The sequence below is a fragment of the Entelurus aequoreus genome, linkage group LG16 (assembly GCF_033978785.1).
Source record: "Entelurus aequoreus isolate RoL-2023_Sb linkage group LG16, RoL_Eaeq_v1.1, whole genome shotgun sequence".
NCBI lineage: Eukaryota > Metazoa > Chordata > Actinopteri > Syngnathiformes > Syngnathidae > Entelurus > Entelurus aequoreus.
The window spans coordinates 26,734,677-26,749,051 of NC_084746.1; the positions used below are offsets into that span (position 1 = coordinate 26,734,677).

General features: G+C 41.8%; 2 protein-coding genes across 5 annotated transcripts in view; one reads left to right on the top strand and one right to left on the bottom strand.

The window, feature by feature from the left end:
* The first annotated feature begins 1,277 nt into the window (after positions 1-1,277).
* Positions 1,278-13,429, top strand: LOC133630773 (ankyrin repeat domain-containing protein 13C-like). Of its 2 annotated transcripts, none has more exons than XM_062022497.1 (13): positions 1,278-2,061; positions 2,137-2,178; positions 5,541-5,645; positions 9,329-9,414; positions 9,474-9,519; positions 9,599-9,665; positions 9,734-9,878; positions 9,949-10,080; positions 11,368-11,529; positions 11,600-11,679; positions 11,740-11,838; positions 11,943-12,043; positions 12,113-13,429. In XM_062022497.1, exons 1-13 carry the CDS (start codon positions 1,725-1,727, stop codon positions 12,241-12,243), a joined length of 1,533 nt encoding a protein of 510 aa, XP_061878481.1. In that variant the 5' UTR covers positions 1,278-1,724; the 3' UTR covers positions 12,244-13,429. The 2 variants fall into 2 exon arrangements, with proteins under 2 accessions (XP_061878481.1, XP_061878480.1); XM_062022496.1 differs by having other exon boundaries at positions 1,282-2,061; positions 11,597-11,679.
* A 36-nt stretch (positions 13,430-13,465) lies between these two features.
* The window catches only part of LOC133630774 (serine/arginine-rich splicing factor 11-like), a 14,063-nt gene continuing 13,153 nt past the window's right edge, over positions 13,466-14,375 (bottom strand). For all 3 annotated transcript variants that reach the window (XM_062022499.1, XM_062022500.1, XM_062022501.1), the window contains 2 exons: positions 14,151-14,307; positions 13,466-14,011 (listed from right to left, as the gene is read on the bottom strand). In XM_062022499.1, the coding sequence (XP_061878483.1) occupies positions 13,835-14,011; positions 14,151-14,307 (334 nt within the window). In that variant the 3' untranslated portion in view covers positions 13,466-13,834. The remainder of the gene's footprint in view (positions 14,012-14,150; positions 14,308-14,375) is intronic.

The window sequence follows — 14,375 nt, forward strand, 5'->3', positions numbered from 1 at the left end:
TGCGGTCCTCTCCAAGGTTTCTCATAGTCATTCACCGACGTCCCACTGGGGTGAGTTTTTCCTTGCCCGTATGTGGGCTCTGTACCGAGGATGTCGTTGTGGCTTGTACAGCCCTTTGAGACACTTGTGATTTAGGGCTATATAAATAAACATTGATTGATTGATTGAAATATTGTAATGTCTGTCGAGACGCCTTGAGGACATGAATTCCATCAATCACTTTACTGAGCAAAACTATTTATTGTCGGCCATAAACACATCACCAAAACATTAGTAAAAAAAAAAGATATCTATAGCAAAACTGGTCATTTTCTGCAGTACAAACCAGACCAAATGCAACTTTGTTATTTCAACAGCAGCCGCTCGCTCTTTCTCACTTGCGCCAACACATGCACATATGTGGCACTTAGCCAGTGATGCGTTTACAGCCACACAAAAAGTCGGACAACTCCAACACCACACATAAAGTGTAATACCAGGTCGTTACACTATGATTTACCAATCAAATGTGTGCTTATTCTAGTGTCATTTATTAGGAATCTTAATTTATAAATATTAATCATGAAATGATGTTGGTATATTAAATAAATACTAATAAAAATATATTTTTTACAAACAGGAAGTTGCAGTACACATGAGATCCCCTGCTTACATCTCATTGTGCAACATGTGAGTGTTTTAATGGGAACTTAATGCAATGTCTAAAAGGGGTACAAATTATTTCCAAAGCAGGACCTCCACCCAGACAAACAATACAAGTACACAGTTCACGAAAAACAATATTTGTTGTTATTGTCATTGTAAGTGGGCCTAAACACTTATATTAGAAAATAATCTCATGAAAATGACTGAGGTCATTTGATTATAATAATAACAGAATGTTGTCTGTGTGTTGGCCCTGCGATGAGATGGCGACTTGTCCAGGGTGTACCCCGCCTTCTGCCCGAATGCAGCTGAGATAGGCTCCAGCACCCCCCGCGACTCCAGGGACAAGCGGTAGAAAAATGGATGGATGGATGGATGGAATGTGTTTATTCCACGACTGTATATATCGGTTCATATCGGTACCGGTTGATATTGGTATCGGTAATTAAGAGTTGGACAATATCAGATATCGGCAAAAAGCCATTATCGGACATCCCGAATCTTAATGGTGTTCTTCACTTCTTTACTGTGGTTCATCTCCATGTTTACTTCTGTTTTCGTGCTTGCTTGTTTTTGCGCAGCCGAAACTACGTCGCATGATGACGGCGTCACTCAAAGGAAATCGCGTGTTTGGCGTGGTCTCGCGAGAAGAGGCTCGCGAGCTAGCAAACATGATTGTAGCATCCGTCCAGTTTGATATTCGCCGCAAGCGGAGCGCAACATCTCTGTTATGAAAATGCATTTTGGAGATAATGGTGGATACACCAGTATAATTGTTTCGTGTCCGTGTACGTTCTCTGATTCATTTCATGCCGATGTGTATGCTGTATATTTATAAAAAACAACTTATGGGATTTTAACACCGCGCCCACCGCTTATATATAAATATTTTAAAAAGAGCTAGCGAGTAGCTAGCATCGCTTTTAGTCATTGTCGGCAGACGCCTGAACGTCAGCTATCATTTGTTGTTTTCCATTGCGAATGTTGACATTTCCACTAAGATTAACAGGTTATTGCTAATGCCGACTATTGGCGTCGTAGTGTAGTTGATACTGTAGCTATCTCGGTGACGAACCGTCATGACCGGTGAAACGATACGCGCGGTGCGCAAGGACCACTATAAAGCCAACAAAAATGTCCAAGCTGTGGACTCCTTCGACGACACGGGTCACCATTTGAAGTCCAACAAGGCTTTCCTCAAATCCGTCAAGCCGTCGACAGTACAGCAGAAGCAGCTCAATGCAAACAACCAGAACGGCAATGCAGCCAACGGCAACATTGTCAACGATGACAATAAGAACCCCATCATCCTCACCAACGACGACTTTCCTGTGCATGAGTGTGTGTTCAAAGGAGACGTGAGGCGGCTGTCCTCCCTCATCAGGACCCATAGCATCTCTCAAAAAGATGTGCATGGTAAGAACATTGCCGTGGCAGCGATTTGCGTTTATCTTATGATTTTAATATTACTTTTGTGTGTCTCCTTTTCAGGTAACACACCTCTCCACCTTGCTGTGATGCTTGGCCACAAAGGTAGAGTGTGGTCAATTAGAAGCATGAGGTTTTTTTTTACAATTCAACACTAAAAATTGGCCCTAGTGCAGTGGTTCTTAACTTTGTTGGAGGTACCGAACCCCAACAGTTTCAAATACGCACTCACCGAACCCTTCTTTAGTGATAAATTAAAACAATTGTTTTTTTTCAAATTCAAGACAAATTATGTTTTTTTTACTGGTGCACAAAATGAACCGTGCATGAACATCACCTCGTTCAAAGAACAAAACCATCACAGTGCATGAACTCACAACAAATTACACACCTGCAAATCAGTGTGACTTCGGCTGTTGCCGTATCCATAATCATCATCATCGGCGGTCACTCGAACGAGTATGACGATCCTCCTGGTAGGGGTGTATCCCATAATGGAGGATGCCTGTGCGTGACTTTGTCTTACGTGGGGAGACTGGTGCACAGACAGTCACCACACGATCCTTGACAGAATTGGGTCAGGGTCCAGTGGCATGTAGTCCAAGACGTTGAGGTCTTCACTGTATCCCTGGCTAGGGGACAGTCAGGTACTAGGCCTTTGCCAAGGGCCACCTGGGGTAACAGAAGTAAAGGGGTTAACCTCCTAGTGCCCCAAGGCCCCATAGAGGAACCTCCACTGCCGGATGCACTTTAACGTCATGCCCAGGACGTATCCATAATACGCCGATAGGGAGAAGTTTTATTTACATGATGAGTCGGGTGTGTGACCTCCTCGGCGAACCCCTGAGGCCTACTCACCGAACCCCTAGGGTTCGATCGAACCCAGGTTAAGAACCACTGCCCTAGTGTGTGAATGTGAATGTTGTCTGTCTCTGTGTTGGCCCTGCGATGAGGTGGCGACTTGTCCAGGGTGTACACCGCCTTCTGCCCGTGTGCAGCTGGGATAAGCTCCAGCGACCCCGAAAGGGACAAGCAGTAGAAAATAGATGGATGGAAGGATAGACTTGATTTATTCCAAATGGGGAGATTACCGGTACGTGCTTGCAGTGCAGATACAAATGTACTCTAAAATAAGATAAAACATGACGCAAACAATGAAAGAACCAAAGGACATAATACATTAAAAAAGCACAGAGCTGATGCAACCAGCTGCCACTTCAGCCGCACCACTTCTACATACAGCTACAAAAGTAAAACACAACGAAAAAACAAAAAACGAGCAACAATAATACATAATGTGCACTGTTGCAGAGAAAGAATGGTATAATACTAAGTTTTAGTGAAGACCGGCCCTTACAAGGCAACCATAGCATCAGCAAGCAAGGTCTAAAACCAAACAAAAAGAGTCAGCTTATGTGGAGCGAAAACAGCCCCTCTCCCCCAGAAAGGAGCAGAGCTGCTTCTTCAAAACAGATAAACTGGCCAAAACAGCTCTGTGTGCTTACAAACACCCTTAAGACAAAACAAAGCGTTTACTAGCGGACATAAGATAAAAGCAAGGAGGTCACGAGAAGACATACTACATGGGAAAATACTAGCTGCTTTAAACATGACTATGGATTAAAAAAAGAACACTTAAAAATATGTCATTCTCACTGCATGTACAATTGCATCATGAATGTCGACAAAACAAAAACACCATTTTATCACCCACACATTGTACACCACGGTGGCCTCTGCGGTGCTCCACGCCATTGCCTGCTGGGGTGGAGGGCCGCACGGCCAGAGACAGAAAGGGACCCAGCAAAATGACCAAGATAGCCAACTCTGTCCCAGCATACTTGCCAACCCTCCCGATTTTTCCGGGAGACTCCCGAATTTCAGTGCCCCTCCCGAAAATCTCCCCGGGCATCCATTCTCCCGAATTTCTCCCGATTTTCACCCAGACAACAATATTAAGGGCGTGCCGTGATGGCACTGTCTTTAGCGTCCTCTACAACCTGTCGACGCGTCCGCTTTTTCACCATACAACATCGTGTTGGCCCAGTCACATGTTGTATGCGGCTTCTGCATACGCAGTGACTGCAGACATACAGGTCACACTGAGGGTGTCCGTATAAACAACTTTAACACTGTTACAAATATGCACCACACTGTGAACTCACACCAAACAAGAATGACAAACAAATTTCGGGAGAACATCCGCACCGTAACACAACATAAACACAACAGAACAAATACCCAGAATCCCTTGCATCCCTAACTCTTCCAGGCTACAATATACACCCCCGCTACCACCAAACCCCGCCCTCCAATATTATGCTTTTTGATTTACATTTTTCAAGAACATGGAATGATTTTGTTATTTTTGCCTTTTTAATTTGTTGATCATGATTATAATCAGAATAAAAGAGGGGACAGATATGTTTGGCATACCAAAAATGTTTTGTATTAACACACACATTTTTATTATTAGGAAATTTCACGTCTGCTGCTGCCATCTAATACATCCATCCATTTTCTATCGCTTGTCTCTCTTGGGGTTGCTGGGGTGGCTGGAGCCTATCACCTAATAGATGAGTAATAATAATAATCAACACATCACAATCATGGAATATAGACATTGCTTTAAAGGCAACTATTGAAAATCAGAACTAAATTACAATAAAGTAAAGTAAATATATTAAAACAAATATAAAACAATGAAACTAGAACAATACCATACAATGATTCACTTATTCCACATATTTTTTTTAGGAAAATATACACTACCGTTCAAAAGTTTGGGGTCACCCAAACAATTTTGTGGAATAGCCTTCATTTCTAAGAACAAGAATAGACTGTCGAGTTTCAGATGAAAGCTCTCTTTTTCTGGCCATTTTGAGCATTTAATTGACCCCACAAATGTGATGCTCCAGAAACTCAATCTGCTCAAAGGAAGGTCAGTTTTGTAGCTTCTGTAACGAGCTAAACTGTTTTCAGATGTGTGAACATGATTGCACAAGGGTTTTCTAATCATCAGTTAGCCTTCTGAGCCAATGAGCAAACACATTGTACCATTAGAACACTGGAGTGATAGTTGCTGGAAATGGGCCTCTATACACCTATGTAGATATTGCACCAAAAACCAGACATTTGCAGCTAGAATAGTCATTTACCACATTAGCAATGTATAGAGTGTATTTCTTTAAAGTTAAGACTAGTTTAAAGTTATCTTCATTGAAAAGTACAGTGCTTTTCCTTCAAAAATAAGGACATTTCAGTGTGACCCCAAACTTTTGAACGGTAGTGTAGTCAATAGTGCAAAATAAGTACCAACACAATTCTTGTTTTTTTTGTGCCTTAAATTCTCTTTACCTGCCGTTTAGTAAGTATAAAAATAAACTGTTTTGGTAAATGTCTGGGTGGACCGTTAAAAGTCAATATTTGTGTTTATATATTCTATTTGTCGCTATTTATCCTCCTAGAATGTGCCCTTCTTCTTCTGGCCCACAATGCACCTGTGAAGATAAAGAACGCGCTTGGGTGGAGCCCTCTAGCAGAAGCCATCAGCTACGGCGACAGGCAAATGAGTAAGTTGCTGCACGAATGGCTCTTTTTGCATGCTGCTGCTATCTTCTTAAATGTGTTTGTCCTACACTGCGCTTAAACATTCAGATCGTGTCAGTTTGTTAGTATTGATACTGTTTGTCCTCTTCTCGACTATGTTCACACTCCCCACTGTGATGCCCAGGATTTTTTGGAAAATCCAAATGTTTATGTTTACATCCAAAAAGAATCTATTTGTGTCTGGTGTGAACAGAATGGGTCCGTGAAGTGACCCGCCTGCACAGACAAGCAGTGCAGTGCGTTTGCAGAAGTAAACGTGTTTCCATTTTGTGTAGGTCTCACTCTCAGGCCTGCTGCGTCTGTTTTGTGCAACCCGAGCCAATATTTTCCTAACCACATTATTTGGCAAAGGAGATTTAGAAGGAAGATGGAAATAATTTTGTCTAAGGCCGTTTGTGGGATCCTTGCTGCCGAGTTTGTTCCGAGGTGCATGAGGGTGAGGCGGCGAAGCCGGGAGTGGTGGGACATTGATATGAGTTCCAAAACATCGTCTTTTCACCAATGACAGTTTTCTGCTCCTTTGTCCGCCATTTTTTTCTTGTGATTGTCATTTTTGGCGATGACTTATAGGTCAACGTAGCATATTTTCAGCGTTCAAACTGCAGTCACATAGGGGTTGTAGCTATCAATTATTTTAGTAATCAAGTTATCTATTAATTAGAGGTGGGAGTCTTTGGGCACCTCACAATTTGATTCAGAATCTTGGGGTGACAATTTAATTCAGAATCGATTATCGAGTTACAAAATTTCCTCTTGGCTGTTGACGTACGACTAATACTCGCAGTGTTGGCCTAAAAAACGAATTAGAAAAAAAATACTTTAAACATTTTATTTACACAAATCACAGACTGTTAATCTAATAAATGAAAGTGCCAAAAAGGTGCCACCCAAAAGGCAAAAAAACACTAATAAAATAGTTTTTGAGCTTCCCTACTATCCATTAGTTGTTTTGATTTATCGAGTATTCGGATATAACGCACTTTATAGCCTCACCATTCTTTAAAAAAAAATCAAATACACGTCATAAACATTGAAATTGCACTTTTAATGTGTGCATTATTAAAATCATTTAACAAATCTCAGCTGTTTGTCACCACACAGATCACGGCACCCCACACACTCATTTGGCGCCAATGCTGCGGCTGTGTTGAAATTATGTCTTATTTAAAGTCCTTGGCACTCCATGCTGCCGGTATTTGATCAATCTGTATTTATTACGCTCATTTAATTAATTCATCTTAGTTAATCAAAGCTTTTTAAAATCATATTAATCGGTGCAGCCCTATTTGGGTATATGATCACATTTGGGTCAGATTTGACATAAATGGTCTTTCACACTGACATGGCAACATCTAATACAGGTCACATATGGGCAAGAAGAAAGGAGTTGACTAGCATCAGTCTGAACATGAAATCCTTACATGTGAGTGGGGTTTAACATCTGGTAGGTGGAGGATGGTTAGAGGTCAATGTGACATCCACTTGTCAAAAAAAGCAAAGGACAAGGCCACAAATCTGAGCATCAGCTTGGAAAGCAGCCTGAATGCGGGCTTAGTGTTAGGAAGCTTACCACAAGCTTGTGGATGCTGCTTATGAAACAAAAGAACAGCGTGTAAGATGCCTTCTCTCCTCTCTTCTTCTGTGTCTATGCTGTTTACCGTGTAGAGGCCATTAAAGATAAAAGAGTCAGCAGTGAATAATTGAATAGTACCTTGCATGCTGCTGCTGCTGCTGCTGTGTTCATGCAAATGTTGGCTGTTGCAGACCCTCTCTATGGCCATGTGACCCACCTTCTTCTCGCTTAGTATGCGGCGCCTGCACTGTGGCAGCCTTGCGTCTGACCTGGACACACACACATCTCTGCTTTAAAGTACATTTGAATGTCAAATGAATAGTGTATTATTATGTGTCTCATATGAAATTCTGCTGCAGCTTTGTCCTCCATCATAACCTTAACTAGCTGCCGGAGCGCAGCAAAGTGCCCCGTCAGCACGTTCACCGTCCACTGCGCCGTACGTCTCCCACTGTGCATTAGCTTAATATGTTGCCGCTCCTGCGCAGCTGACCGTGCGCTGTGATTAAGTAGTCCCCTCATGAACCGCCCCTCTGAATAAAGTGATGTGCTACTGGACTTTAAGTGCGCACCTGTGTCTTTATTTGCTTATTTATGCATTTTTAATGTGCTGTTGTTTTACTTGCTTTAACCAAATGGTATCTTTTAAGTAAATAAAGCACAATGGATCAAATATTCTATGTGGCTTAATTATGTAGGCATCACCGCATTTCCTTAAATAGTGGCTTCCACTTTAACGTGCCTCAAATAATGTGTGTTGTCCATTTGAAGCAGTAAACATAAGAGACTGTAACAAGAAACTGATAGCACTTTGTCTTGTGGTGGACATCTTGATCACAGCACACACTGCCTGTATAGCACACATGGCATCTCAAACTGTCGTACTAGTGGTACGCGGGCTCCATCTTTTGGTACGCCGGAGAATCACTTAGTTAATATTCCAACACAGTGTTACTGTTCAAAATGTGTGTTTATGTTTAGCAACACTAAATTGGCCCTAGTGTGTGAATGTGAGTGTGAATGTTGTCTGTCTATCTGTGTTGGCCCTGCGATGAGGTGGCGACTTGTCCAGGGTGTACCCCGCCTTCCGCCCGATTGTAGCTGAGATAGGCTCCAGCGCCCCCCGCGACCCCAAAGGGAATAAGCGGTAGAAAATGAATGGATGGATACTTGTTACAGTAAATAAAACATCTGCCTTGTTTTTAATGAATATTTAGGCCTACTATACTACTGTATTTTAATGTTGGTCATTATGGTGGTACTTGGAGAGCCAAATATTTTCTGAGGTAGTATATGGTGAAAAAAGTTTGAGAAGTGCTGCTCTAGTAGTAGTATTTATACTAAGTTTTACTACAATGCTGCATTTCTTGTGAGATGTATTGTTGTTACAAGCACTGGTGCAGAATACACAAATAAATACAGTACTGTCTCATGATCCGTTCCAAAAGGTCTGACAAAGACTAAATTGTACAAACATTTTCCCATAAGAAATTGTTTAAATTCAATGAATCCGCTCCAGACACCCACAATACAAACCAAACAAATAATGATCGTTTTACATGGAGAAAAGAATGTGAAATACATATAGACGAGGAATGGAATAAACATTTAACTTCACTCTTTGCCAGGAGGGGATGGAAGAACCGCGTGAATGTACCTTTCTCCAAGTTCTTTCTCAAATTCAACAGTGTTTCTCACTTGCAACTTTCTGTGGCCCCATAGTGGATTCTTTTGGAGTTGTACTTCCTTAAAAAATGCACACAGTCACCAACGTGCGGGGTTCTTTATGTTGGCACTCGATTCCATGGGCGAACTGACTCATTTGTTACGTGCAATGTTTGGTTGGCATAAATTGATGTTAAAAACTAAATGGTAGGAAAAGGGAGGTGGGTAAAAAACGTGTTTATTCCTCACCTAAAGAAGTATCAAATTGTCTTTATTTTAAATTTGTAGACATGAAAACCCTTGTTGTGTCGTCTTATATTCGTGGTGGTCCTACCTATCTGTGGTCTATCGTGGCAAATGTTAGTTAGCAGGTGTGCTGATTGGCGTTCCTTTCCTTCTTTGCCACAGTCACAGCAATCCTGCGTAAACTGAAGCAACAATCCAGGGAGAGTGTGGAGGATAAAAGGCCCAAACTCCTGAAAGCTCTGAAGGAGGTGAGCGCCACATTTGATCCTCAAATCCACATTGTTGTCATGATTACGTCTTCTTGCAGCTGGGTGACTTTTATCTGGAGCTGCACTGGGATTTCCAAAGCTGGGGTGAGTTGTGTGTGTGTGTGTGTGTTGCACACACTGCAGGACACATGGTGAGCACCTTCTGACTGGGTCTGTGTCCTAGTGCCTCTGTTGTCCCGCATGCTGCCCTCGGACACGTGTAAGATCTACAAGCAGGGCATCAACATCAGGTAAGATGGCCGTCAGGGGAAGAAGGTGTGACGCCGAGAGAGTGAAACATGGCGTCTTGTCCACTCAGGCTGGACACCACCCTCATCGACTTCATCGACATGAAGTGTCAGCGCGGGGACCTCAGCTTCGTCTTCAGCGGCGACGCCCCGCCCTCCGAGTCCTTTGTGGTGCTGGACAACGAGTCCAAAGTGTACCAAAGAATACACCACGAGGTGAGCCCACTCTCTGATTGGCCCGCGGGACAGGAAGTGAGTCATCCTCCTTGCTTGTCTGCACCTGAAGGAGTCTGAGATGGAGACGGAAGAAGAAGTTGACATCCTCATGAGCAGCGACGTCTACTCGGCCACTTTGTCCACAAAGTCCATCAGTTTCTCCCGCAGTCAGATAGGATGGCTCTTCAGAGAGGACAAGACGGTAAAACTGACTTCATCCTTTCTACTCAACCGCAGAGAGTAACAGGCTTTGTGTGTGAAAGTCTTCATTTCCTCAGCACAGACATGGCACCTGTAAAGCCAATAATAACAAACATGTTGTGGCCATTATTAAGTCTCAGTGGCAATCAACTCTGAGACACATTTTTTTTCTGGTTAAAAAAAGGTCCTGAAAGTCAAAAATGAATCATTTATCATAATGAGGGCTGTCAACACCTGCTGTCAACCACTAAAGGATTATCGCATTGATTATGTCTATTAATAACGCAATTTATTTTGACCACGCATAACTTATGTTTATGTACAGTACGTGTTTAGTACACTATTGGTGTACAGCAGTTCAAAATACTATACTGTTATTTAAAATCATATTATTCACACTATACTGTTATTTATCCGTCAGTCTACCCCAGGGCAGCTGTGGCTACGAAAGTAGCTTACCACCACCAGGTGTGAATGAATGATAGGTTTTTAACATGTAAAGCGACTTTGGGTACTTAGAAAAGCGCTATATAAATCCCAGGTATTATTATTATTATTATTTCCAATTGTATTGTTATTCATACTACAGTATAGTATGAATAATAATGGTATTGGAAATATAGAATACAATATTATTCATACTATACTGTTATTACCGATCTTATTATTATTCATATGATGCTGTTATTGCAATCTTATTACTATTCATACTATACTGTTTTGTGCAATTTTATTATTATTCTTACTATACTGTTATTTCCAATTTTATTATTATTCACACGAACTACAGCATGAAAATTAATAATATTGCAAATGACAGTTTAATACTGTTATGTGCAATATTATTATTCATACTATACTGTTATTAGCAATCTTATTATTCACATGAGAGGGACAAGTGGTAGAAAATACTGTTATTGCAATCTTATTACTATTCATACTATACTGTTAACCTGTGAAACCTGGAGAGGTGTGATTGGAAAGAATGGCCGCCCGGATCCAGAAAATGGATGGATGGGTCTGATTAAATATAAAGTTTGACAGCACTAATAATAAAACCAAACTTGTTAAATCCAGCAATATTTACAAATGGCCACTAGAGGGCAGTATAACACTCTCATTACTGGTTTACTTGATTGATGTGGTATTCAACGCTGCACACGTGAATCAAACATATGTGCATTTACAGCAAATAGATTTTATACAGGTTTCAAAGATTTTTGTAGATTTTGTTTTTTTGTCTATTAGTTTGAATGATGTTGCAAGCTAAGATGCTACCTTTGTGCAGGAGCGTGTGGGCAACTTCCTGGCGGACTTCTACGCCGTCAACGGTCTGATGCTGGAGTCCAGGAAGCGTCGTGAGCACCTGAGTGAGGAAGACATCCTGAGGAACAAAGCCATCATGGAGAGTTTGAGCAAAGGAGGCGGCATCAGCGAGCACAACTTTGAGGTCAGTTAACATTCTTCTTCTTTCTTCTTCATCAAATCAATGATTTGATTTTGTTTCCGTCTTAAAGCAGTCTGTGAGGAGGCCGTCCCTCTCGGCCCCGCCCTCTAACACCATTTCTTGGGAGGAGTATGTGGCTGCAGAGCACGGAAAGTAAGTGTGGTCATGTCATCTCGTAAAAAAAACGTCCTCATTTTCCTCCTCCTCCTGCAGGCCTCCTCACCTGGGGAGGGAGCTAATGTGCAAGGAGAGCAAGAAGCACTTCAAGGCCACCGTAGCCATGAGCCAGGACTTCCCTCTGGGCATCGAATCGTGAGCACTCACTAAATATCCCCAACGTTTAATGAAGCACATACGCAGTGGGCTACACTGCGGTGGTCTACTTTCTTTGAAGAAACATCACATGTGATTACCAGGTTACTTAACGTGTTGGAGGTGGTGGCGCCTTTCAAGCACTTCAACAAATTGCGGGAGTTCGTCCAGATGAAACTTCCTCCGGGTTTTCCCGTCAAGCTTGGTATGATTCCCTCCTGCAGGGGGCAGTAAAGTATGGCCGACTAGACCCCTCATTTTCTCCTCTTTGCAGACATCCCCGTCTTCCCCACCATCACAGCCACCGTCACCTTCCAGGAGTTTCGCTACGACCAATTTGAGGGGTCCCTCTTTGTCATCCCGACTGACTACAAGGAGGACCCTAGCCGCTTCCCTGACCTCTGACCTGAAAACAGGAAGTGCTTATTCAGGCTGCGACATGCCACACTTCACACTGATGTAATATGGGGTGTAAAAGGGACATCAGTCGCTGAGCTGATGCAAAGGATAAAAGAAAATGTGCTGACACTGGCTTCTGTAAATACTCTCTAACCACTAAACTATTCTATCCTCAAATATATGCATTTATTCATTAAGGATCTATAACTACTGTACTCATGGACTTATATGTAGCAATACATTGAAGAATGTTTCAAACTGCATCATTTTGTTGTTGTGCAGATCAACATTCAGGTTAGCTCACCTTAGTTGTTTCATTTTCCTTTATTGTTGCTTTTGTGTGAGGGAACCCCAAGTCTGCTTTCAGGTATATTATATTGCAAGTTTCACACTGCACTGATGTTCAAAGTATTTGAGGGTTTGTCTCATTCTTCCTGGAGCTCCATGCACATCACGGTACCTAGTTAAAAGAAACATGTCACCTTTTAGTGAAACCCACTTTTTTAACTCAAAAGTTGTAACCTTGACATTACTGGAACTCCTTTCATCCACTCTTGTTTTGTATCCCCTGAAAATGCTCTTCTACATCCCTTTAAATAAAAGCACCAGCATCACATTGCAATTGACTTTCATTTTACAGGTAAATGTAAAAAAAAAAGCAAAAAGTTTCATATTTTGATACAAGTAAAAATATATCTGTTTAAAGATATAGTATTTAACCAAAAATTGTGATACAATGAAAAAAGCTAACTGGATTAGTATATATTAATAAACGTAAGGATCTATGGCAGTGGTTCTTAACCTTGTTGGAGGTACCGAACCCCACCAGTTTCATATGCACATTCGCCGAACCCTTCTTTAGTGAAAAATAAAATGTTTATTTTCAAATTCAAGACAAAAGTTACATGTTTTTTTTAACTGGTGCACAAAATGAACCGTGCCTGAACATCACTTCGTTCAAAGAACAAAACGAACAGTGCATGAACTCAACAAATTACACACCTGAAAATCAGTGTGACTTTTGCTGTTGCCATATCCATAGTACGCCGAGAGGGAGATTTTATTTACACTATGAGTCGGGTGTGTCTTGACCTTCGCGGCGGAGGCTCCACCGAACCCCTGAGGCCGACTCACCGAACCCAGGTTAAGAACCACTGATCTATGGTTAGAAAACATTTGTGATGAGTATATTGGCCAGAGGAGGTTAATATGTCAAAAAAGACCAACATTCACCAAATTGGTTTTATTATATATATAAAAAAAACAAACTAATAAAACAAAGCTTTCCTAATAACAAGGAGCTAAATGACAACTGTTCCAAAAAGCAACAATTACAAAACCCTACGAAAAGGAAACAAGGTGAGGTGACTGAATAAAGCGACAAACGTAAGCTCCAGTTTCACACTTGGATATAAGAGGGACAACGTATCCATGATGGGAGGGGGGTGTGGCCTTAATGTGACGTGTGTAAAGTAGCAATTCACCACAGGAGAGAGTACCAGACAAAACTTTAAATCACATGAATTCACATTTTTGATTAAACGTTCATTTTGTTTGGATGGAAATAGCCTGGCGCTGATCAGGGAGGACAAGTTGCTCAGTCGCTCACATCCATGTCGTCCTCATGAGTGTCATCGTCATCGCCGTTGGCCTGCTGCGAGTCACCGTTGTCGTCTGCAAAATTAGGTGACAATGCGTAGTCGGAATCCTTCCTTTCTTGGCGCTCCTTCTCACTGTCGTAGCCTTGCTCTTCTTCATCGTAATCCCTGGTAATCTGTGGCAGGATGTCATTGCTCTTTATTATCTGGGCTGCTTTTATGTCCCAACAATAATCCACAAAGTTATCATTAACAATATTCAATTATTTATAAAGTTTGATTTAGCTGTGAGCTTCATCCTTTCATATTTTCCACCTTTATGTCTCCTTTGTCTCCCACGTCTGACTTCCTCTCTCGCTCTTTGTCTCTGCTTCTCTTCTTCTTGCTGGTTGAACGTTCTCGTTCTTCTCGTCCTCGTTCTTTTTCGCTGCGTCGTTCCCTCTCCCGGTCTCTCTTCTTGTCCTTCTTGTGCCTGCATGGCCACAACAAAAACGTGAAGAAAATCTGCATATCAAAGAAGAAGAGCAAACGAGAGATAGG

What these genes read in the sequence shown, in the direction of transcription:
- LOC133630773 (XM_062022496.1), top strand. Translation starts at nt 1,725, where the DNA reads ATGACCGGTGAAACGATACGCGCGGTGCGCAAGGACCACTATAAAGCC. An exon ending in CTACGGCGACAGGCAAATGA is followed by an intron (nt 5,646 to 9,328) that starts GTAAGTTGCTGC and finishes TCTTTGCCACAG; the next exon opens with TCACAGCAATCCTGCGTAAA. An exon ending in CTGGGATTTCCAAAGCTGGG is followed by an intron (nt 9,520 to 9,598) that starts GTGAGTTGTGTG and finishes TCTGTGTCCTAG; the next exon opens with TGCCTCTGTTGTCCCGCATG.